Below are 26,076 nucleotides of genomic sequence, written 5' to 3'. Positions count from 1 at the left end.
ATCTGGAGGATATCATCCTTAGTGAGTAACCCAATCACAAAAGAAGTCATTAGATATGCACTCCCTGTTAAGTGGATATTAGCCCAGAAACATAGAACACCCAAGATACAATTTGCAAAACACAAGAAAATCAAGAAGAGGGAAGACCAATGGGTGGATACTTCATTCCTCCTTAGAATAGGGAACAAAATATCCATGAAAGGAGTTACAGAGACAAAGTTTGGAGCTAAGACGAAAGGATGGACTATCCAGAGACTACCCCATCTGGGGATCCATCCCATAATTAGCCACCAAACCCAGACACTATTGCATATGTCAGAAAGATTTTGCTGAAGGGACCCTGGTATAGCTGTCTCGTATGAGGCTATTTGAGTGCCTGGCAAATACAGAAGTGGATGCTCACAGTCGTAAGATGGAATACAGGGCTCCCAATGGAGAAGCTAGAGAAAGCACCCAAGGAGCTGAAGGGGTCTGCAACCCTATAGGTAGAGCAACAATATGAACTAACCAGTACCCCCAGAGCTCGTGTGTATAGGTGGAACAACAATATGAACTAGCCAGTACCCCCAGAGCTGCATATGTAGCTGAAGATGGCCTAGTTGGCCATCACTGGGAAGAGAAGCCCCTTGATATTGCAAACTTTATATGCCCTAGTACAGGGGAATGCCAGGGCCAAGAAGCAGGAGTGGGTGGGTAGGGGAGCAGGGCGGGGGGAGGGTATAGGGAACTTTCGGGATAGCATTTGAAATGTATATAAAGAAAATATCTAAGAAAAAAGAAAAAAGAAAAAATAGAAAGAAAGAAAATCAGGCTGTGAGCCAGGCCGTAGAACATTTTCTTAATTAATGACCGAGGTGGGAATGTCTAGCACATTGTAGAAGGGGCTGCATGTGGGTGCTGGGAGGAGTTGGGGGAGGTGCTAGGTTCTGTCCTGGCACACGGTGCAGGTTCTGCCTGGGTTGTCAGTATGTGTCCTGGGGCTGCTGCTGAGGCAGGCAGTTGTCAGGGCAGTGTGACTGTCCCCCTGTGTCCTTGGTGTCAGACCCAGCAGGCGTGCCTTCTGCTGTGCTATGGCTGTTCAGATGGTTTTCCAAGTTGTCCTAGGGAGGCGCAACAGATTTGCTTCCTCCAGAGACTGGGCTGAACCCTGCACAGGGGACAGAACCTTCCTTCCTGGTTTACAGTGGTGTGAATGACAAAGGCTCCCTGGTCCCCAGTTGGTGGAACTGTTTGGGATGGATTAGGAGGTGTGTCACTGGGGTGGGCCCCCGCATCAGGCCCAGTCAGGTTTTCTCTGCCTGCTGCCTGTGAATCAGGAGGTGAAGCTTTCAGCACCACGCCATCTGCTTCCTGCAGTGATGACCACAGACCATCCGCTAGCAAGCTCCCCGGTAATGCCTTCCTTTATAAAAGGTGCTTTGTCATGGTGGCAGAACAGTAGCTAAGACGCCAGCCCAGCTTGTAGGAGTTCTAAGAGGAGTCTCCCTGTGGTGTTCACTGCTTAGAGCTCTCGGGGCAGATGGTCTGTGTAACTTTCTTACCAGTCTTCCTTGCCTCCTGATTTCCCTCTAGCAGGAAAGGGGTCAGGAAATAACTATACAACCTCAATGTTAAATGTAGTTTGTCAAAGGCTGTGTGTCTGTGTGCATTGGGGTGTGTTTGTTAATGATCCAGTCATAAAGGGAAAAGTAAACCCTCCCCCTCCTGTGTGTGTGTGTGTGTGTGTGTGTGTTACTCTGATAGCATTTTAACATAAGATTTAAACAGTGCCAGAAAGGCAGCTCATTGGGTAAGGAAGCTGCCAAACCTGAAAGCCCTGAACCTTCATGGTAGAAGGAGAGAACTCACACACACACGCACGCACACACACACACACACACACACGAAAATACACACAAAGTAAATAAATGGGAAAATATTAAAGATTTAATTATTTGCATTGTGTTGCAAATTGTTCATTTAATATGCCTTGGAGATGTTTTTATGCTCATGCTTCTGTGTGTGAGGGCGGGAGGGAGAACATGTGTGTGCATGCGTGTGCAGACAGGCACATGCATTCACCTTGTTCAGGCAGGCTTCTCTTATGCTACGCTCTACCAGGCCGGGGAGCAGGCAGTACCCCTATGTCCTCAGGCTGGTGCTTCAGGGGCCTTTACCCCTGAGCCCCTTCCTGACCCTCATTGTGCTACTTGGGGGTAGAGCTCTGTCAGTGTGACTGCTCCTCGCCTCTTTTAGCTGCTGTGTCATGATGCGTCAACTCAGGGCAGCCTTTGTGCAAGCAGTTCTCAGCCTCTGCTCTCTCCCACGCTTCCCAAACATCTTTTGTTTATGATTTATTTCTACTGTCATTTTAAAAGAAATTAAAGCTTTGAAATTTAAAAAGTATTTAACAGCCTACTGCCTCTGTCTGGAAAGGGCCCCAGGCTACTCTTTGAGAGCAGGCAGTCACTCTGGAGCCCTTCAGAACCCATGCTCCCTATCAGCAGGCTCAGGGCTCTTTAGTTCTGTGCCTTTTTTATCTCAGACTTAAAACTACATTAAAAAAGTGTGTATGTGTGTGTGTGTGTGTGTGTGTCTAGGAGCATGCGTCCCTCTTTCATACTAATGGGCACTGTAGGGAGTCAGGTCTCCTTCCACCATGGGATCTGGGGAGCCAGTCGTGGTCATTTGGTGAGCTTAGCAGATGTTTTTGCCCTCTGAACCATCTCGTTGGCTCAGCGCTGCCCATTTTTAGTTTGTTGTTGTAAATTGAGGTGCCATGTCCAGGTTTGTAGTTCCCTGTTAACATGATTTCACTGAAGTCTCCTGAGTCTTGGGCTCTGGCTGGCACGCTTGGCAGTGCCTGGGGCTACCCCTTCCCTTCTGGCTGACTGTATTACTTTTCAGCCTGTAGAGACAGAAGACTGCTTGTTATCCTTGCCTTGTGAAATTCTTTCCCATCCTTTGAAAATCAGTGATTCCCACCTCTGTCTGTCTCTGCCCCCACTCCACCCCTTTTCTGGCTTTTTTTGCGACACAGCTTCATGTAGCCTAGGTCAACCTCAAATTTCCTAGCCTCTTGCCTGTTCTCCTCTGGTGCTGAGATTACAGATGTGGGACAGAATAACTGCTTCTTCTGCTTTTGTTTGTGTGGTTTTGAAACTGTTTCTCTGTGGAGCCCTGGCTGTCCTGAAACATGCTCTGTAGACCAGGCGACCTTCCAACTCATTTTCCTGCTTCTGCCTCCCGAGGTGTGTGTCACCACTGCCTAGTATACTTTTAATTTTAAAGATAAAGGTCTTGACAGACACACACACACACACACACACACACACACACACACACACAGAGAGACTGTCTGACTTACTTTCATTTTTGAGCCATCTTTTCTGTCTACATTTAGTTAGCTGCTTTACATAAACTTTATTAGGAAGTTAGAGTGGCTTTGAAAGTTTTCCTCTAAGTGTTAACATCTACTTCACACTTGGTCTAACCTGGGATTCCTGAGAGCTCCCAGGCTGCTCCTCTCTGTCCACACCAGGCAGTCATTTGCAAAACAGAAGGTTGTACCCTTTCAGTGTTTGAACCCAGAAGCAAGGGTGGAAGCCTGGCTCTGGCTTGGTAGTGGGTGGAGCCACCAACTGTGAAGGGAGGGAGATGAAGTGCGGGTGTGCACAGTTGAAGGTATTTGGCATGAATGTTGAGTGCTGCAAGTTTCCACTAATCAAGTCTCCACTCAGACTCAGGCCATGAGTGGGATCCCTGACTGCTGAGATGGGCCTGGGTGGGAAGGACTGGCTGTTCCTCTTTCCCGTGTCCTTGGACCATTGCCTCCAGCATTCTTCCCCTCCTAGGACTTCCTTCCTTTCCTGAACACTCCATTTGCTCCCTGTGCACACATGGGAGTGACTAGGGGAGCAGAAAGTCAATTCTTCTTTAAGGACCAAGGGAACACAGTTAAGGTATTTACTTCCCACAGCAAAAACAACTGGGTAGGTCACATGTGACCAGAAGGCACCTCTCCTAAGATCAGGTTCACTCTGTGAGGACACTGAACTAATGGAGAGACACTCTCTGGTACATCAGACCCTAGGCTCTGGCTGGTGTAGTGTAGGCACAAGATCTTGGGGTGGGTCACACCACATTTGGATGTTAGATGAAAAGCTTTCGAGTCCCCTTTCCATACGGGACTCCTTGAGAACAGCACTTGCCACTTGAATGTTTGAATCTGTCTGTGGAACCCATGTGATCTGTGTAGCATGTCCTTGGCTTTGCAGGAGTCTCATGACACTGTCCTCTTAATGGTGACAGTCCCCATAGGTTCCTTTCATTTATAGTCATCATCTCTTTCCGTACGGGGTGGAGATGCTCAAGGGCTTATCCACAGAAGGTTTCTTTGTATCAGGAATTATGAAAGCTGGCTTTTAGAGGATATCCTTGAGGGAGAAATGATGGCGTCAGCTAAGCCGAGTCTTGCTTCAGGTTGGGGCATTTCTAAGTATTAAGCCCATATTTCTTAAGAACTGTCTTTATGGCAGTGGATTTGCTGGAGAGTTTTAAAAGATAAAACTAGTAAGTAGGTAAGGAATTACTAATCATGTGTACACTAAAAAAATGCAGCATGAGACTCAAGAAGCCAGCATCCTGCCCCCTGCTGGCGGAGAAGTGATAACCAGAGCTGCCTTTTCTTTGGTTTGTGTGTGTGACAGGGGGGTGGAGTGGGGAGTTTGTCACTGGTCTAGAACTTGGCAAGTAGGCTAAGCTGGCTGGCCTGTGAGCCCCCAGGGGTCCTCTTGTCTCTACTTCCCCTGCACTGGGGGTATGAGCACTAACTACCATCTCTGGGATTTTTTCCTATGTGTTCTTGGGGGCCAAACTCAGGCAACTCGTTTCATGCCGAAAATGAAAAAAGGTAGATATGTAACCTGTTAGAAAGTAAAAGAAAACCAAGTGCCTATTGAATATAATTGTTTGTGTTTATTTGTTTTGTTTTTAGAAAGCAACAGCTAAGAAAAGAGATCCTAGAAGCTCTCCTTAGGGAAGGCCTGACCTGATTTCCCCCTGTATGCTAACTTACCCTTGAGCACATTTACTGGACTTCCAGAATGCTTCTAACAACCTGCTCTTGAAGGCATGTTTGGAAGTTGTCACACCACCTGTTTCTTTTTCATTATTCTTGAGCTAACTTCCCCCCCATCTCCCTCTTGCAGTCTCTATGTGTTGCATGCCCACTGTGGGTCTGTGCCAGCTTCTCCAACTACCCTCTAAAAACAAAGCCCAGGGCCACCAACACAATCCCCCTACTATAAGCTTGGCCAGTCTGCATTGCTGGAAGAATTTACTCCCTGGCTCTCATATGTCACGTTTCAGTTGTGACAGACAGACATCTCTTTCTACCATGTGAGCTCCATGCGGAGACTCCCCACCACCTTTCTGACACTACACAGAGGCCTAGGTGCTCGGGTAAGGTCTGTGTGTGCCAGCTGTTAGCAACAAATCTTGCTGGCTCTGTAGTGCATGTGAGTGTGTGTGTGTGTGTGTGTCTATGCACACGTCTGAGTACACACCAAGGGCGTGTAGTGTTCGGCTCGATCACTTCTTATTCCCTCGAGATGTGGCAAGCCCTATCGCTCTCTTCCTTATTCCCTGGACCTCCCTTGCCCTCCTCCTCCTGTCCCCCGCAGACCTCGGGTTATAGGCCCACATGATCATGCTCAGCTTTCTATGTGGGTGTTGGACATTTGAACACAGCTCCTTATGCTTCCTCGGCAAGCACTCTTACCTACTGAGCCATCTGTCCAGCCTAACTGAGTGTTTAAATGATACCTTTTTATGAACTTGCATCTCAGCTCAGCATAGGCTTTCTTGGGGGTTGATTCTGGCCATCTTGTGTGTTCTATGTAAATTGGCTAACCTTGGAGTCTAATTATACAGACATGATCCAGCCCCAGGTCTGTCTGTTTTTTTCTCCTCCCCAGTCATATGTGATATATATATATATCTTGAATAATAAACTGGCTAAATATTGATTAGACTATTATTTAAATGCTCTGAGTCTCATTTGTAAGACACAGAATAATGGCAGTAATTCACAGGTTTCTTTGATTGAATGCAGTGTGGACCGGTTACTTTCTATTGCTGTGAACAAATTCCCTGACAGAGATGACTGAAAGGATGAAAGATTCGTTTTGGCTGATGGTTTCAGAGGAACCTCAGCCCATCAGAGCCTGTTGTGGTGGGAGCCTGTGGCTGTGGTTCTTACACCATGATAGACAAGGAAACACAGGGTGGCCTGGCCTATACTAGAGGCCTTGGCTGTGACCTCCAAAAGCCTGACCCTCATGACTTGTTTCTACTCATCGCCCACCCCCAAAGAGTCTACTACCCCACATAGCATCAGCAGTTGGGGAGCGAGCATTCAAAATGAATCTGTGGGATCATTTTAGGCTCGAGCCATCACAGCTGTCCTGGGAATCCCAGTGGGATCTGTGCTTCCAGCTCATAGCAATGAATGAAGCAATCTGAAGAGGAGTATGGTGTGTCCACGATGCCGTGTTTACAGTCTCCATGGGTTTCCTCAGATCCCTAGCGTTTCACAGAGAAGTCACTTCTGCAGGCACGAGAGCTACATAGCACCCAGCAGAATAACACAGGTGACTGACATCACCGCTTAACAGGAAGCTGGCATGTTACGCTTCTCAAACTGGCACTGTAAGGAAAAAGCCCAGGCCTTCCCTGTGCTTTACCCCAGGTGCAGAATATGGAAAAACCAGGCAAGCACAAATGAAGGAGCACCTCGCTTTGTAGGGAGAGCCTATGCTTTGCACATGTTAGGAGTGTGTTGACAGAGAGGCATAGTTGTCTCTGAGGGAAGTCAGGGTGCACGCCTTCAATCCCAGCGCTTGGGAGGCAGAGGCAGGCGGATTTTTGAGTTCAAGGCCAGCCTGGTCTGCAGGGTGAGTTCCAGGACAGCCAAGGCTACATACAGAAATCCTGTCTTGAAAAACAAAAAAAAAAAAAAAAAAAAAGAAAGAAAGAAAAGAGAAAAGAAAAAGGATGAAGTAATTACAGCAACATACCCTTTCACTTTAAAGTCCTGTGTGCCCAAGATACAAATTTGTAACTAATTTCTATGTGTCTGAGGCAGTTTGTCTTAGGTGACAGCAGTATTTAAAGAATTCAGTCCTTTCTCTCTCTTTAATCTTTGAGGTACCACTGAGCGCCTCTTGTGCCGTTCTTTTACATTCACGGGACGGCTGTCAGACTTCTCTTAGGTATGTACAAGTTTTCTTTGGAAGGGACTTCGGCACAGGAGTGAAACCTCACACACCACCCAGTTCCATACTGTCGGTTTCCCTGGATATACTCCTGGTCTTGGTCGCCTGTGTCTGGCTATGTTGTCACACACTCTTCCCTGACCACGCTTGCCAACTTTTTTTTGTTTCTCTGGCTGCAGGCCACAAATCCCCGTTCCTACTGCTGCTACGGACAGGAAGTTGCTTTTCTCCTTGTAGAGACAGAGCTGTCCTGGTGGAGTCTTGTCCAGTTTGTGGGACTCGGAAGGAGCATCATCTCCTGAAACTCCTCTCTCAGTTGGTGGTAAAGTATCTGGGGTGTGTTAGAGGCTCCTGTAGATAACGCCTGTGCCCATCTTAGCAAAGAGCAAGTGTTACAGAGGTGTGTGTGTTCTACAGCCCAGGCCGGTGCAGAGGAGTCCTTGTGAGTTAACCTGGCCTAACTGCTACGAAAATCACTTTAGTTCCATCCAAGTCTAGGCTATAAAAAGTGCTTATATTTTCTCACTATTATGAAATATGTGCATGCTTATAAAGTATTCTTACAGAGGAAGGGAAGGCAGTTTTGGACAAATTGGGTCTTCCATAACTTAATTGCAGAATGTCTTATGTTTGAACCTGAAGCTGAGTTTGGATACAAGTTGGCTGGAGAAGTGCAAGGAGGGAGGAAGGAAAAGTTACTGTGGAATTCTTGGAGCTTTGCTGGCTTTCTGATGGTTGGGGAGTCAGTTCCATTATGCACACATGCTAAGTCTCCTGCAGCACGTTTTGGCCTGCCCTGTCTCCTGAGACTCACTGGCCTGCCCTGTCTCCGGAGACTCACTCACTATCCTGCCCTGTCTCCTGAGACTCATTCACTGACCTGCCTTGTCTCCTGAGACTCACGGGCCTGCCCTGTCTCCTGAGACTCACTGGCCTGCTCTGTCTCCTGAAACTCGCTCACTGGCCTGCCCTGTCTCCTGAGACTCGCTCACTGGCCTGCCCTGTCTCCTGAGACTCACTGGTCTGCCCTGTCTCCTGAGACTCACTGGTCTGCCCTGTCTCCTGAGACTTGGTGGCACAGGCGCTGGCCACCCTTCTCCTTTCTGTGTTGTCTTCATGATTCTCTTAGTGATGGTTCTCACTGAACTTGGGACTTTACAAGAATGATTTTCAGGTTTTTTCCCCTGCATCCTTAAATGTAGCTGGTTCTTTCAAGTGCAGTGCTTTGAAGGTTGTTTTATGGTCTGCTTGGGTCCTTTATATGAGATAGATGTGTGCATGCATGTGTGTAATATATAGTAAAGGAATTATAATTATTTTTGTTTTGTGAAATAAAAACACTTTGTTGACTTTAGGGCCGTGCAGAAGACAGCACTCAGCACTGTAATCCCGGCTCCATTGCTTTCCTGTGCACCTCCCAGAACAGTAGTCACAGCATGTGTCTCCCTCAGTCACAGTCACAGCATGTGTCGCCCTCTGCAAACCCTTTCCAAGTCTTCAGTCTCAGACCCAGTTTTACCCAGGAACTGTCCCTTCTCTTTCCTCTTTCTTTGTTAAAAATGGGGAGTGTGGGTTCCCGCCTCTCCCTAGTCAGGAGTGCCTCCCTTTGCTCCCTGTAAATGGGGGACAAAAGTGAACAGCAAGGGCCATGTCTCTCTGCTGCCCCCTGTAGTCTGCAGTGTGGCACTTTCTAGAATCCCACACGTTTCGGACGTCTGTAGTTCTCGTTGGCTGACTGGATTTCTCTGTTTTATTTTTGTTAAATTTGCGGGTTTGAGACTTTTCATTAGCTCCTCAAATGTCTGCTTCCCAAACCTCCCCAAGCAACATAGCAAACCTCCGTCCCCCTGGGAGCCAGGAGGAGCTGTGGGTGTTAGACAATCAGAAGGCACAGACGCTCCAGCCTCGATCCTTCTCTTGCCCTTGCTCTCCTGCCTGTTCTGTGTCAGTGCTGTGTATGAGCTAAAGAAAGGGGAGCAGTAGCAGAAGTAGGCCAGAGCCCCCGTTCAGCTGGAAGATGGAGACAACCCCACCTGGCATTAATGTCCTGGAGAAACCGTGGCTGACTCCCTGTTGTCTGTCTGTCCTTGACCTGTGTCTTGGGCCACACTGCTCTGTTTTCGCCTAAGCTTATGCTGCTGCTGCTGCTGCTGCAGATGTGGATCTAGGCAGTGGGAGAGGCCATTAGGCTGCTCTTCCGCTCAAGGTAGAGTACCTACAAGGTAAAGGGAGACCTTGGTGCCTCAGGTTATCTGCTTAGCTGATGAGACTTTCTTTGGGGAGCCCCGGAGAGCACATTTTTTCTCTTCAAGATCTCACCATATTTTGCCAGCTCCATGGGTGTGAATCCCACAGCTGTCTCTATATTTCAGCCAACCAGAAAGAGGGTTTTTTGTTCTTAGCATGAACCTGAACTTGTGTGTGCTATAGTAATTATTTGTCAATCAAGAATTAGTGACCCAAATTCCTTAGAACAACTTGAGGGAACATGGTGTAGTTGGTCTCATAGTTGCGTAAGTGTAGTCTGTGGGTGCTTGTCGTGGGCCTCGGACTATGGGATCCTGGGGGAGAGAAGCAGAATGAGACTGGAAGGGACAGGGAACCAGTTACATCCTACAAAGGCATACCCCAGCCATCTACTTTTCCACAAGATCCACAAAACCAAGTTTCCACAACTTCCCAAAGTAGTACCACCAACTGGGGACTGAGTGAGCCTGTAGGGACATTTTGAAATTCAGGTCATGACATGCGCATTCTGTATAGGGATGGCCAGAACACTGGAGATCCCAGTGCCTTCCTGCGACTGACACGGTGGTGTGGACCCTGCGAGACTTGCTGGGGGGTCTTGTGGGGTTCTTTTGTCAAGTGTCGAGGCCGCAGGCTTCTCAGGAGGCTGTATAGCTGGGTGCCTATCCAGTGCCCCTCTCCTGGTAGCCCTCTCTTTATTCCAGCTTTTTTTCTTAGTTCTGTGTCTGCCCTAGCACGGCTTTTGGCTTCTTTGAGTTAGTTTCCCATTCCTAGGCAGAAAACACCAAGTCCTGGAGTATTGATCTATTTCATTTGCTGGAATGTTCTCAGCCATTGCCAGAAAGCTCTCCACTTCCAGCCACTTGGGGGCGCCATCTGCCGAAGCCACCCTAGTGGGGACTCCTCTAGAGGCAGGTTGCTGGAGTCACTGAGTCCAGAGGCTTGTGTAAAGAGGGGTGGAGGAGGGCTGGACCACTTTGAGCTTTAGTTCCCTCTAGGGTAAAGGAAATAGGCTGGTTCTCCCCCATGTGACAGTCTTGAGTAGGTGGCAGTCGGAGGAACTGGTGGTGTCCAATGAGTGCCAGTTGCCTGCTGTCTCTGCACTCTAGACTAGGGATGTTTCCTTGGGACCTCAGCATCTCCTCATACCCAGCTCTCTGTTTTCTCCATTCTCTTAAAAAATGTTTGCTATACAATGTTGAGATGTTTTTCTTTGTCAAGAGTTTCTGCTACTACAGAAGGAAAGTCCCTGAACCCCAAAAGAAAGCTTGAAGCACTTTCCCTCAGGGAGAACGTGAGTAAGTGCTACCCATGGGTGTTCTGAGGGTGGTATCCAGGACTGTTCTGAGCCAGGCAGGCTTCCGTGGACTGCTGACAGCACTGTCTGCTTTCATGAGTATGTGGCCAGATGTTCCCAAGCACATAGCTTATCAGCAAAAGGACTGCTCACCCCATGTGTCCATTGCACACTTACACGTTGGTAGGTAATGGCAGGAGATGTTAGCAGGGCCACACTGATGTTAGCAGGAAGAGGGTGGGAAGACTCACGCACCCTGTTTTTTATAAAATGCTAGATCTTGAGTTTAATGGGTTAAAGGAGCCCAGAGCACTGGGAAATGTCTTACCCATTTAATGGTAAGAACTGTCCCTATCCTAGGATGCTTTACAACAGCTCGTGATGTCAGGGTGATCTCTCCCAATCCTCAATGTGTGCTTTCTTGATGTCTGGCTGTCAAGTCACCTGCTGAGGAAGAAGGGGTACCCAGGGCCTTTACCACCTCAGCAGTCTACCCTCCTGACAACCCACACCACTTCCTTATCTTTATCTAAGTGTGGATCATCCCTTCCCGGGGGAGGGTGGCCCTTGGAGGCCTGCTCTATTCTAGGGCCTAGGGACTCACCTCGCTGTCTCTGCCCCCTCTCCATAGAGTAGAAGAGGCAATGGTGGGGTGCTTTAGTCTTTAAAGCAGTGCAGGAAAAGTCAACTCATGGCTTCCAGGCTTCACAGAGCCACCAATGAGAACTGGGCACTATGGTAACCACTTTGCTGCCTCCCTCCCTCCCATCCCTACAACAGCACTGTTGATATTAATGTCATCCCCATTAGAGACCCAGGCTTTGGAAGGTTAAGTGATTTACCAGCAGTGAGTCACCCAACCAAGTGGCAGAGTGAGGTTTAAATGCAGCCACAGGGCCCAGGCACTCAGCACCACTCACCCTGCGTGGGCTGTGGAAGAGAGCGTGCCTCATCTGTAGGGGGACTGGAGGGATGAGGGCAGGGCAATGGGAACTGAGCAGCAGGTGGTTCAATGCCTGTGACACATCCCCTCCCCAATAAACACTTGACGAGGACAAGAGGCACAGCTCTGCTGGACCCTAAGGCTGCATGGCTTGAGTGACTGCTGCTCAGAGCCCCGCACCCACACACCTGTATGTGCAGAGGGTGCCATTCTCACTTTGCTGTGGAGAAGTGTCTTAGTTAGGGTGTCACTGCTGTGAACAGACACCGTGACCAAGGCAAGTCTTAGAAAGACAACATTTAGTTGGGGCTGGCTTGCAGGTTCAGAGATTCAGTCCAATATCATCAAGACGAGAACACAGCAGCATCCAGACAGACATGGTACAGGTGGAGCTGAGAGTTCTACATCTTCATCTGAAGGCTGCCAGCAGAACACTGGCTTCCAGGGAGTTGGGATGAGAGTCTTAAAGCCCATACCCACTGTCTTAATCAGGGTTTCTATTCCTGGACAAAACATCATGACCAAGAAGCAAGTTGGGGAGGAAAGGGTTTATTCAGCTTAAACTTCCATACTGCTGTGCATTACCAAGGAAGTCAGGACTGGAACTCAAGTAGGTCAGGAAACAGGAGCTGATGCAGAGGCCATGGAGGGATGTTCTTTACTGGCTTGCTTCCCCTGGCTTGCTCAGCCTGCTCTCTTATAGAACCAAGACTATCAGCCCAGAGATGGTCCCACCCACAAGGGGACCTCCCCCTTTGATCACTAATTGAGAAAATGTCTTGCAGCTGGATCTCGTGGAGGCATTTCCTCAACTGAAGCTCCTTTTTCTGTGATAACTCCAGCTGTGTCAAGTTGACACAAAACTAGCCAGTACAATTGACCCCTTGTCAACTTGACACACAAACACATCACTAGGAAGCCTCGACCCTTAGTTTCTTATTCATCCCCAAAATCTAAACAACTTTAAAAGTCCCACAGTCTTTACATATTAAAAGTTCAATCATTTAAAAATATCCAGTATCTTTTAAAATTCAAAGTCTTAAAATTTAAAGTCTCTTTTTTTTAAAACGTTTTTTTTTTTGATTTATTTATTTATTATATGTAAGTACACTGTAGCTGTCTTCAGACACTCCAGAAGAGGGCGCCAGATCTCATTACGGATGGTTGTGAGCCACCACGTGGTTGCTGGGATTTGAACTCTGGACCTTTGGAAGAGCAGTTGGGTGCTCTTACCCACTGACCCATCTCACCAGCCCCAATTTAAAGTCTCTTAACTGTGGGCTTCACTAAAAAACTTCCTTCAAGAGGGAAAAATATCAGGGCACAGTCACAATCAAAAGCAAAAATCAATCTCCAACCATCCAATGTCTGGGATCCAACTCACGATCTTCTGGGCTCCTCTAAGGGTTTGGGTCACTTCTCCAGCCCTGCCCTTTGTAGCACACACCTTGTCTTCTAGGCTCCAGCTGCCTGTACTCCACTGCTGCTCCTGTTCTTGGTAGTCATCTCATGGTACTGGCGTCTCCAAAATGCTGCTGTCTTCCACTGTTACTTGGCTTCAACACTAGCCTCTCATAGGCTCTCTTCATAGTGCCAAGCCTCAACTCCCTTGCATGATCCCTTCAGTCCTGGGCCATCAATTGCAACTGAAGCTGCACCTTCACCAATGGCCTTCCATGGCCTCTCACAGTGCTTCTGTGGCTTCAGCTGCTCTTCATGACCCCTTCATGCCTTCAAAACCAGTACCACCTGGGTGACTCTTACAGATTACCAAGTCCAGCCACAGCACAAGGTACAACCTTGGCTATCTCTGGAACACAGCCTCTTTGTGCTTTCAGAAAACACTTCTCAGAAGATGTCACCTCAATGATGCTGGTCCCTTCTTAATCACTGCTAATTTCTTAGCTCCAGCTAACAAGCATCAGTAGTCCCAGTAAGGAAAAGTTTTCACTTTAGTAGTTCTGGTATCTTGTTAATCACAGCTGATTCTTCAGCCCCAGCTAACCAGAACCACAGAATCTTCACAATCCAAAATAGCAATGACCCTGAAAGAGTCTTTAATTTTCCCTCTGAAATTTCACAAGCCAGGCCTCCATTTTCTACACTAAATTCAACATTATCTTCCAAGCTCCTACACAACATCTCACAGAGCTCTTAACACTGAATGGATCTTCTGGCCCAAAGTTCCAAAGTCCTTCCACAGTTCTCCCCAAAACATGGTCAGGTTGTCATAGGAATACCGCACTATGCTGGTACCAATTTGTCTTAGTCAGGGTTTCTATTCCTGCACAAACATCATGACCAAGAAGCAAGTTGGGGAGGAAAGGGTTTATTCAGCTTAAACTTCCACACTGCTGTTCATCACCAAAGGAAGTCAGGACTGGAACTCAAGCAGGTCAGAAAGCAGGAGCTGATGCAGAGGCCATGGAGGGATGTTCTTTACTGGCTTGCTTCCCCTGGCTTGCTCAGCCTGCTCTCTTATAGAACCAAGACTACCAGCCTACTATGGTCCTCACCCACAAGGGGACCTCCCGCCTTGATCACTAATTGAGAAAATGCCTTGCAGCTGGATCTTGTGGAGGCATTTTCTCAACTGAAGCTCCTTTTTCTGTGGTAACTCCAGCCTGTGTAAAGTTGACACAAAACTAGCCAGTACACCCACAGTGACACACCTTCTAATAGTGCCATTCCCTAGGCTGAGCATATACAAACCATCACTGTTAGGATTCTGTCTACGGCTTACCCCACAGTTACATGACAAGAGCCAGGTGTGCCTGACCCACTATAAAAGGGGCTGCTTGCCCCCTCCTCCCCCTCTTGCCCTCTTGCCTCTTGCTCCCTCTCTCTCCCCATCCCCCCCCAAGTGGTCATGGCCAGCCTCTGCTTCTTTCCTCTCTCCCTCTGCCTCTACTACTCTCTTAACTCCCCTCCCTATGCCCTGAATAAACTCTATTCTATACTATACCATCTTGTGGCTGGTCCCTCACGAGGGAGGATGCCTTGGCATTGGCCAGTTGAGACATCCCTTTCTCCCATGCCTAACCACACCCCCATAGAACATATCTTATACCTCTATATTTTTATAAATGCAGCAGTCACAAGAAGGTCACATTCCACAGTCCCTTCTCAGAGGAACACATTACAACAGAGCCCTGAGTGGGACCCAGGTCTTCTGCCCTCATCCCTACACAACCTCATCTTCTTTTGGGAAGCTCATAGGCTTTGGCATTTGCCTTCTAAATCTAAACCATTTAGGAAACAATTTGGTTTATGTTCCCCCCCCCCCCTTTTCCTTTAGAGGAAATGGAAAATTACTGCTTTGCCCAGCAGTCACCTGTGGTCATTGTCCCTTCAGACTTTTCTTTCTTAGGACAAAAACAAGTCCTTTTCCCTGAGGGCTGTGGAGAAAGCTCACAGAGTAAAGTCCTGCATATGAATGAGAATCTGACTTTGATCTCCAGAATCCACTAAAAGGTGGGGTGTGGTATAGTTGGGTGTGGTACAGTGAGGCAGGGTACAATGGGGTGTGGCACAGTGAGGTGTGGTACAATGGGGCGTGGTACATGCCTGCTGGGGATGCTGAGGCTGGAAGACCCTAGGGCTTACTGGCTGCTAGCCCAAGCTCTGAAAGCCAGGTTCTAGTGAAGGACTTTCTGTCAAGACATAAGGTGGAGAGATGGCTCAGGGATTAAGAGCACTGACTGCTCTTCCAGAGGACCCAGGTTCAATTCCCAGAACCCACATGGCGGCTCACAACTGTCTGTAACTCCAGTTCCAGGGGATCTGACTCCCTCATACAGCAAACACCAGTGCATATAAAATAAAAACAGAAAGAAGGTGGGGGATGAATAAGGGTGAGGAGGACTGTTCAAGGTTGACTTCTGGACTCTGTGTACCCACATGAACTTTCGTTGAGTTGACCTTGTAGCCTGCCCACCCATGGGATACCACTTCTTTGTTGACTCCCTAAAGTCAACATTTCAGCATTTCTGTTTATTCTTTTCCTGTTCCCTGCTGTTTTTATGGTAGTTTACTTCTTTCTAGAATATTCTCCCAGCAGAGCCCAAGCTGCTGTCAGGGCCAGTGTCAATCAGGTGTGCTTTCACTGTGTTAACTTCCAGTATGTGCTGGGTGTTATCTTAGTCCCTTCCTCACCGTCATCCCCTCCTCAGTCCTGGTGCTCATGACCCAGACCAAGCTTCTTAAACTTTCTCCACTCGTGGCCATTATGAGAACTCAATACTAGAACTCAAGTATTTATTCACAAATTTTATATGTCTTTAACACCATTCTTGTATATATATAATTTTACCACTTATTAAAATTACGTACTGATGGGATGGCTGTGCTTGTTGCCGTAATTCATCCGAAAGGTATACTGATTTGACAGTTATGCAGTAGTGATATTAGGACAATATTTAGTCTTTGTTTTCCATAATTTAGCCATTATGCTTCCATGAGAGTAGAAAACTTTGTATGCACAGTTAAACAACTACAGTTCATAAGTCTCCCAGTTTGCCTTGTATGACTGTGATAAACACCACGACCATAAACAACTTGAAGGAAGTGGTTTGGTTGGCTTACACATCGATCAGTGAAGGAAGCCAGGGCAGGAACCTGGAAGCAGGAACTGAAACAGAAGCCAGGGAGGAGTGCTGCTACTGGCTTGCTCTTCCTGGCCTGCTCAGTTAGTTTCATACAACTCAAGCCCACCAGGTGCCCACAGTGGGCTGGACCCTCCTGTATCATTAAGGAAATATCCCACAGACATGCTCACAGGCAAGATAGAACTAATTCTGCACTGGCTTCTCTCTTCCTGCATGACTCCAGCCTGTGTCAGGTTGACAGCATCTGTGGAGTACAATAGCACACCCTAGTCTTGGCTGTGAGCCGAGTTGCTTCTGGCAGGATTCAGAGTGTTGCATGGTACCAAGTGTGCACTGTGAGTTCAGAACCCAGGTTTCCACGAGAGTGTGCAATACTACACGGATGAGCACTTCCAGCAAACCTTGGATTCATTGCACATTTGAATTTGAAGTTTTGATCATTGCATATCCAGGAACCTTTTACTGTCAAGATTTTTTTAATACCTGTATTCAGTTACTGTGTGATGTTGCGACTCAGTGCAGGAAGCTTTGACCACAGACAGCACTTAAGTTCCGTGGGGCTAGGTCGGGCGAGGAAGGCAGGTCCCTGCTTCGTTCATTTGGAACTATCTGCTTTGCTTCCCAGGTACCCAGATAAGCTGCTTCTCCCCGAGTTCTTTCTCCTGGCGACAGGCTGCCTTTGTGGATTCATACTGCTGGGCCGCAGTACAGCAGAAGAGCTCCCTGCAGAGCGAGTCTGGAAACCTCCCACTGTGGCTGCACAAGGTAATGAGATGCTCTACAGATAGAGACTTGGAGGCCTGGGAAGGCAGTGCAGGCCACAGTCCACCAACATGTCAGAGGGTGTGGTCAGCCACCGGTGGAGCCTCAGCAGTGACTGCATCTGACATCTATGGGGAGCAGATGAGAAATAGATGCTCTCTGAGTTTTAGCTCTTCGGTTAGAGGCACCTTGTACGTCTTTGTCTCCTTTGTGTCCTTAATTCCCCTGCAGAATGGGACCCAAGGGCTCACGTAGACAAAGTAAAGACTAGCATAGTTGGGTTGCTCCTGGCCATTGTGGTACTGGAGGACCAGAAGCCCGGCGGTGAATCCTGGCTACACAGCTCTTGAGTGGGTTTCTGGTAGGTGGATGTACTGAAAGGAAGGGAAGTACTACACAAAAGGCATTAGCAGCCAGGCTGTTCAGGTTAGAGAGAAGAGGTGCAGGGCAGGAGAGTAAGAAACTGCAGCCAGAGCTAGCAAGTATGCACAGAGGAGCACACTTTAAGTGACCACCGAACCCCTTCAGTCTTGTCCATGAGCGATGATGTGACATCTAGAGTCTTCTCTGTGAGTGAGCATGACACTCTGCGTCTTCCTGTGAGCAGTGGTGTCACACTCTGGGTCTTCCTGTGAGCAGTGGTGTCACACACACTCTGGGTCTTCCTGTGAGCAGTGATGTCACACTCTGGGTCTTCCTGTGAGCAGTGATGTCACACACACTCTGGGTCTTCCTGTGAGCAGTGATGTCACACTCTGGGTCTTCCTGTGAGCAGTGATGTCACACTCTGGGTCTTCCTGTGAGCAGTGATGTCACACTCTGGGTCTTCCTGTGAGCAGTGATGTCACACTCTGGGTCTTCCTGTGAGCAGTGATGTCACACTCTGGGTCTTCCTGTGAGCAGTGATGTCACACTCTGGGTCTTCCTGTGAGCAGTGATGTCACACTCTGGGTCTTCCTGTGAGCAGTGATGTCACACACACTCTGGGTCTTCCTGTGAGCAGTGATGTCACACTCTGGGTCTTCCTGTGAGCAGTGATGTCACACTCTGGGTCTTCCTGTGAGCAGTGATGTCACACTCTGGGTCTTCCTGTGAGCAGTGATGTCACACTCTGGGTCTTCCTGTGAGCAGTGATGTCACACTCTGGGTCTTCCTGTGAGCAGTGATGTCACACACACTCTGGGTCTTCCTGTGAGCAGTGATGTCACACTCTGGGTCTTCCTGTGAGCAGTGATGTCACACTCTGGGTCTTCCTGTGAGCAGTGATGTCACACTCTGGGTCTTCCTGTGAGCAGTGATGTCACACTCTGGGTCTTCCTGTGAGCAGTGATGTCACACTCTGGGTCTTCCTGTGAGCAGTGGTGTCACACTCTGGGTCTTCCTGTGAGCAGTGGTGTCACACACACTCTGGGTCTTCCTGTGAGCAGTGATGTCACACTCTGGGTCTTCCTGTGAGCAGTGATGTCACACTCTGGGTCTTCCTGTGAGCAGTGATGTCACACACACTCTGGGTCTTCCTGTGAGCAGTGATGTCACACTCTGGGTCTTCCTGTGAGCAGTGATGTCACACTCTGGGTCTTCCTGTGAGCAGTGATGTCACACTCTGGGTCTTCCTGTGAGCAGTGGTGTCACACTCTGGGTCTTCCTGTGAGCAGTGATGTCACACTCTGGGTCTTCCTGTGAGCAGTGATGTCACACACACTCTGGGTCTTCCTGTGAGCAGTGATGTCACACTCTGGGTCTTCCTGTGAGCAGTGGTGTCACACACACTCTGGGTCTTCCTGTGAGCAGTGATGTCACACTCTGGGTCTTCCTGTGAGCAGTGGTGTCACACACACTCTGGGTCTTCCTGTGAGCAGTGATGTCACACTCTGGGTCTTCCTGTGAGCAGTGATGTCACACTCTGGGTCTTCCTGTGAGCAGTGATGTCACACTCTGGGTCTTCCTGTGAGCAGTGATGTCACACACACTCTGGGTCTTCCTGTGAGCAGTGATGTCACACTCTGGGTCTTCCTGTGAGCAGTGATGTCACACTCTGGGTCTTCCTGTGAGCAGTGTGTCACACACACTCTGGGTCTTCCTGTGAGCAGTGATGTCACACTCTGGGTCTTCCTGTGAGCAGTGATGTCACACTCTGGGTCTTCCTGTGAGCAGTGGTGTCACACTCTGGGTCTTCCTGTGAGCAGTGATGTCACACTCTGGGTCTTCCTGTGAGCAGTGATGTCACACTCTGGGTCTTCCTGTGAGCAGTGGTGTCACACACACTCTGCGTCTTCCTGTGAGCAGTGATGTCACACTCTGGGTCTTCCTGTGAGCAGTGGTGTCACACTCTGGGTCTTCCTGTGAGCAGTGATGTCACACTCTGGGTCTTCCTGTGAGCAGTGATGTCACACACACTCTGGGTCTTCCTGTGAGCAGTGATGTCACACTCTGGGTCTTCCTGTGAGCAGTGATGTCACACACACTCTGGGTCTTCCTGTGAGCAGTGATGTCACACTCTGGGTCTTCCTGTGAGCAGTGATGTCACACTCTGGGTCTTCCTGTGAGCAGTGATGTCACACTCTGGGTCTTCCTGTGAGCAGTGATGTCACACTCTGGGTCTTCCTGTGAGCAGTGATGTCACACTCTGGGTCTTCCTGTGAGCAGTGGTGTCACACTCTGGGTCTTCCTGTGAGCAGTGATGTCACACTCTGGGTCTTCCTGTGAGCAGTGTGTCACACTCTGGGTCTTCCTGTGAGCAGTGATGTCACACTCTGGGTCTTCCTGTGAGCAGTGATGTCACACTCTGGGTCTTCCTGTGAGCAGTGATGTCACACTCTGGGTCTTCCTGTGAGCAGTGATGTCACACTCTGGGTCTTCCTGTGAGCAGTGATGTCACACTCTGGGTCTTCCTGTGAGCAGTGATGTCACACTCTGGGTCTTCCTGTGAGCAGTGATGTCACACACACTCTGGGTCTTCCTGTGAGCAGTGATGTCACACTCTGGGTCTTCCTGTGAGCAGTGATGTCACACTCTGGGTCTTCCTGTGAGCAGTGTGTCACACACACTCTGGGTCTTCCTGTGAGCAGTGATGTCACACTCTGGGTCTTCCTGTGAGCAGTGTGTCACACACACTCTGGGTCTTCCTGTGAGCAGTGATGTCACACTCTGGGTCTTCCTGTGAGCAGTGATGTCACACTCTGGGTCTTCCTGTGAGCAGTGATGTCACACTCTGGGTCTTCCTGTGAGCAGTGTGTCACACACACTCTGGGTCTTCCTGTGAGCAGTGATGTCACACTCTGGGTCTTCCTGTGAGCAGTGATGTCACACTCTGGGTCTTCCTGTGAGCAGTGATGTCACACTCTGGGTCTTCCCTGAGATCTTGGCTCTCCTCTGCACATACCGAGGCAGGACTCTGCTTTAGCCTGTCCTACTGGTTCTTTTGCCCTTTGTAAAAACCAACCAGAACATTTGCCTCATCTGATGCTCATCTACTGAAAACACAGACGTGTATCTTCTGCAGTACCAGAGCTGACTGTAGATCCTCTGCTACTGTAACTGCGTCTGGACACCCAGTCAGCCTTCTTCTCTTACAAGACTCTATGCACATTTGATGTGGAAGTACCACGTGATGCCTGGGTTGATCTTTCCCCTTTAATGTGTAGCCTGCATGCAGAGTGGGTTTTTGTCGGCCTTGTGTGTCAGCACATCATCTTGTAAGGACCTTCAGCACAGGTGGACGCTTGCAGAAGACAGGAAGCCTTGTAAATCTTGGTCCGTGCTGCTGTAGTTTTAAGTCCATGTTAAATTGTCATTGTGGAAATACCAAGTTGTGGCCAGTCTGAGTTGGCATTGGCTGAGCCTCAGATTGTATCAGGGATTGCTTAAAGTAAGGGTTGGCAGGGACCTGAGCTGCCACAAGACTACTGGAGCAAGAGAAACCCTCAGGGTTTTTTTTCCAGATGTTGGGGTCTGGGGCTGCACAAACAGAACCCAGGTCTGCAAGTCAAGGGAGTAGTGGCCCATCTAAGGTGACCTGCTGGGTGGGATGAGTGTCTGAGGCTCTTTCTGGAGCTAAGCTCATTTGCTATGGCAGTTCTGAGTATCCCAGCTCTTACCAGGCTCATAGGACTAGGGACAGAAAGTGTAGAAACCTGCCTGGTCAACCCTCAGGCTTAGCTGGGAGTAAGGGGCTCCCTCCCTCCCTCCCAGAGTTTAAAGTACTGGTCTGAGTCATTTCAGAGCCTGGGCAATGAGACTACTTGGGCATTGCCGATGTCTCTAAGTTACATGTCTGCCAGAGTGAAGCTGAGTCCCCCTTGGAGGAAGGGGCATCATCTAGAGCATCACCTGTGTGCTTTCTTTGGCTCTTTATGCAGGGTGTTTGGCATTTATCAGACATACCACAAATGAGGAGAATCCAGAGAAAACTCACAACAGAAACATGTCCGTAGGAGGTCTTGATCAGACCCATCACTACTACCAGTGGGCTCGAGGAACTGAGAAACATGGAGGCTGTCTCAGGGAGCTGGAGGAATCAGGTTTCCTAGCTGCAGACTGCGACATGGAGTTCCTTTTAGCTGATGTTGACCGAGGGCCCTCATGCTCTGCTTGGCAGCAGTGGGCCACAGATGGCGTCTCAGATTCTCAGATTCTCCCTGCTGGTGAACTGAATTAGAAAGTGAGACAGAAAAGATAAAGTGTGGTTTTCCCCGAAACCCAGGGACAGAGCCGTGAGTTCTCCTGTCCCTCAACTGTTCTCCAAGTGGAGCCAAACTCACTGGATCTGTTATTCCTCAGTGCTCCCGCTGCAGGGCTTTAGTGAAGTGACAGCCAGGTGGTTGCGGGTGAAGAGTGAGTGTATAGAAGTAGTGATTTGTAAAACAAAAAACCTGGCTCTGTTCTTCTCAGAAAATGTGCCTTCCTTGCACACAGCTGGGTGGGGACAGGAGGGAAGGTTGTGACCAGGAAGACTGTGGCCCGTGAGTCATGAGAACGAGGTGGCTGAGAGGCTGGAGACCACGTGGAGATGCTGAGCTAACAACCCAGCAGGACTGCCTAGGGCAGCACTTCTCAACCTGTGGGGGAGTCGCATAGATATTTACATTATGAGCCACATAACAGTCATGTAGTAGGAACAAAATAATTTTATGGTTGGAGGTCACCATGGCACGAGGACCTGTAAAAATGGTCGCAGCATCAGAAAGGTTGAGAGCCACTAGCCTTGGGAGTGTGGGGTGAGGCACTTCCTGGAGATGCTTCGTCCTGTTGGGAAGCAGGGTGGCCACGGCACAGTGGAATGGAAGTAGGGTTACAGAGAATAGGATCTGTGACTGCCAAACAGGCATATGGCAAATGCTGGACCAGTGGGAGCCACTGCGTGGGCCTGAGCAGTATGCTTGGTTCTAAGAGTCTGTCCTCAGAGCCAAGTCTCGGTGGTGGTTACTGATGAGAGGAGAGGCAGGAGAAGCCTCGCCAGTTACAGAGGTGGGTTCTGGGCGGCAGGAGGGGAGCAGGGAGAGCCTAGTGTGTCAGAGAGGAGAGGCATGGAGACCACCAGTCAGGCCCAGGGAAGGCTCTGGTCAGGACAGAAGGGGAAGGAAGTAGGTGCTTCTGAGAAGGGAATGTGCCAACAGCACACAGGGCTTGATACCACACAGCCAATCACAAGGTGACACCAAGGGATCTTGAAAGTCACACAGTCACTGTTGAAGCTACCCCAGGAAGACACGCACTGTGTTTATGCTTATGTGTTGTGGTAGCAGCTGACCAACCGCTGGGGTAGCATGCCAGGTGTCTGGGGCGCTGATATAAGCCACTTCTCCTATAAATTGAACTTGTCCAGAAATGAAACTAAACTAGACATGGAATTGCAGGTCTGAGTAGACATCCCCACAATGGCACACTGGTGTGCAGGCTCACACTGTCTGAGGAACAGCAGTCTAGTCTGGTGGTGCCCACTCGGGGCAGCTGTGAGGGTGATGTGTGGAAGCTGTGAGACCGAGGGTGTCGAAGGGATGGCGTCTCTTTAGTTCCTTTCTGTCCCTGTGATAAAATACTGAGGAAAAGCAACGTGGAGAGGAAGGGGGTTATGTGGTTCATGTGCAGGTCCTAATCCACCACTGAAGGAAGTGAGGGCAGGGACCAGGGACACTGCTTGCTGGCTCACACTCTGGCTCACACTCGGGCTTGCACTCGGGCTCACACTCAGGCTCTCACTCAGGCTCACACTCAGGCCCACACTCTGGCTCACACTCAGGCTCGCACTCAGACTCACACTCTGGCTTGCACTCAGGCTCTCAGACTCACACTCTGGCTTGCACTCAGGCTCTCACTCAGACTTGCACTCTGGCTCACACTCAGGCTCACACTCAGACTTGCACTCTGGCTCACATTCATGCTTGCATTCAGGCTCACACTCATGCTCGCACTCAGGCTCGCACTTAGGCTCGCACTCTGGCTCATACTCAGACTCGCACTCTGGCGCACACTCAGGCTCTCACTCAGACTCGCATTCAGACTTGCACTCAGGCTCACACTCATGCTTGCACTCAGGCTCACACCCAGGCTCGCACTCAGGCTCACACTCAGACTCGCACTCTGGCTTGCACTCTGGCTCGCACTCAGGCTCTCACTCAGGCTCACACTCAGACTCGCACTCTGGCTCGCACTCAGGCTCTCACTCAGACTCATACTCTGGCTCACACTCAGGCTCACACTCAGACTTGCACTCTGGCTCACACTCATGCTTGCATTCAGGCTCACACTCAGGCTCGCACTCTGGCGCACACTCAGGCTCGCACTCAGACTCGCACTCAGACTTGCATTCAGGCTCACACTCAGACTCCCACTCAGGCTCGTACTCAGACTCGCACCATGGCTTGCACTCAGGCTCTCAGACTCACACTCTGGCTTGCACTCAGGCTCTCACTCAGACTTGCACTCTGGCTCACACTCAGGCTCACACTCAGACTTGCACTCTGGCTCACACTCATGCTTGCACTCAGGCTCACACTCAGGCTTGCACTCAGGCTCACACTCTGGCTCTCACTGAGGCTCGCACTCAGGCTTGCACTCTGGCTTGCACTGAGACTCGCACTCAGACTCACACTCTGGCTCACACTCAGGCTCACACTCAGGCTCACACTCAGATTCGCACTCTGGCTCACACTCAGGCTCTCGCTCAGACTCGCACTCTGGCTCACACTCAGGTTCTCACTCAGGCTCGCACTCTGGCTCGTACTCAGACTCGCACTCTGGCTCACACTCAGGCTTGCACTCTGGCTCACACTCAGGCTTGCACTCTGGCTCACAGTCAGGCTCGCACTCAGACTCACACTCTGGCTCGCACTCAGGCTCTCACCCTGGCTCGCACTCAGGCTCGCACTCTGGCTCACACTCTGGTTCACACTCAGGCTCATACTTACCTAGCTTTCTTACACAGCTCAGCACAGCTGCCCAGGGAGTGGTGATGCCTGCAATAGGCTAGTCCCTCCTATCAGTAGCAGTGACAGCTCCCGCTCCCGAGACACGCCGCCAGGCCACTCTAAGTGAATTCATCCGAGGCTCCCCACCAGGTGACTATAGGCTGTGTCAAGCTGACAGTCAAAGCTACTGAGGACAGAATCTGGGGAGCACTGACACTGAGAGGCAGGAGTAAAGGGCAGGTTGTCCTGTACATATCAGCTTGTCAGTACAGTAGCATGAGCCAGATGCTTCCAGGGCTATTCTGGGGCAGAGACCAAGATGAAGGACATGGGTGTGGTGGCAGGGGTTGAATTCTGTCACCCAAGATTATGTTGCCATCTTAACCCTGCATACTGAGAGTATGACTTGAGTTGAACAGTCTGTTAGAGATTCAGTAGTGAGTTATGAGGACCAACCCTGGAGCTGGTGGTGTCCTCTTACGAGGAGAAAAATTGCACATAGACACACGTCAAGGGGAGACAATGTGGGGACACTTGGGGGAGGTGGCCTGTGCGAGGCAGTCTCCCCAGGGCCTTCGGAGGGAGTTCTGTAGGACTGGCCTACAGAACAGTCAGAGAAAAGACTCATTGTCCATGGCCTTTCAGTGTGTAGGATTTGATTGTGAGAGTCCCGGAAATGAGCATGGCTTACAATCAAGATGGCTCACTGTTTAAGAGCAGGCTCTGCTCTCCAGAGGACCCTGGCCTCTGAGGCTCTTAGTTTTAGCATCCACCACTGCCTGTACCTCCTGTTCTAGGGGATCTGACCCCCACACATACCTAATACACACACTCTCACACACATAGACATAGTTAAAAATTAAGTAAATCTAAAATATATATTTTTCCAAGATTGTTCGCTAACTAGAGAAGCAGCCCATGCCAACTGGACATAAAGCTGTGGCTTTGGAGTTGGGCACAAATCAGCAATCATAGCTGCTATATTCCCACACAGAATGTTTTTCAGTTTTTTACCTTGTAAAAATAAAATATAGAAATATGTTTAATCTAAAACTTAAAAAACAGTAAACATATGTTATAGTGGTACAATTTACATGTTAAATAACAATGCAATAGGATGACCTTATATAGCTTTAAATAGAAGAAATGGGAGAATTTTCAGAGTACAAAACCCCTTTCCTCAGAACAGTCTTTTTAAGTCACTCTTTCGAGTGACCAATCGTGCTTAATTCCTGTCGTTCAGCTTACAGTCCTCTGCATATCCATCCACTGAGCTCCGACCTCCCAGACAAAGCTCGGTGTCCACTAAACTCCCATTCCACAGCTCTTGGCAGCCGCCTAGCTTGTGTGTCCACCAGGCATGGCTTTCAAGGGACTAGGGGTACAGGGTGTATAAGCATGTCTCAGTTCAATGCCAGCTAAACCCCAGAGACGTTCTTCAGGGTAATGTTCAAGTGTCTGTCACTGTGGACTGGCATTGTCAATCCTCCCTGTTGACTAGGCTGATATTCTCTCATCCCTTCCTCTGGACTCCCACCCCTGCTTTATTCACAGCTGA

At 49.3% G+C, this 26,076-nt stretch overlaps 1 protein-coding gene across 1 annotated transcript in view; it reads left to right on the top strand.

Annotated features, from left to right (window-relative positions):
* Positions 1-26,076, top strand: part of Panx1 (pannexin 1) — a 38,484-nt gene that overhangs the window by 6,215 nt on the left and 6,193 nt on the right. Inside the window, exon 2 of the mRNA XM_021172892.3 lies at positions 16,976-17,115. Coding sequence (XP_021028551.1) covers positions 16,976-17,115 — 140 coding nt within the window. The remainder of the gene's footprint in view (positions 1-16,975; positions 17,116-26,076) is intronic.

Source organism: Mus caroli, unplaced genomic scaffold (genome assembly GCF_978045245.1).
Source record: "Mus caroli unplaced genomic scaffold, Mus_caroli_1 scaffold_11, whole genome shotgun sequence".
NCBI lineage: Eukaryota > Metazoa > Chordata > Mammalia > Rodentia > Muridae > Mus > Mus caroli.
Note: the sequence above shows the minus strand (reverse complement) of the source record. Positions and strands in the feature narration are given on the sequence as shown.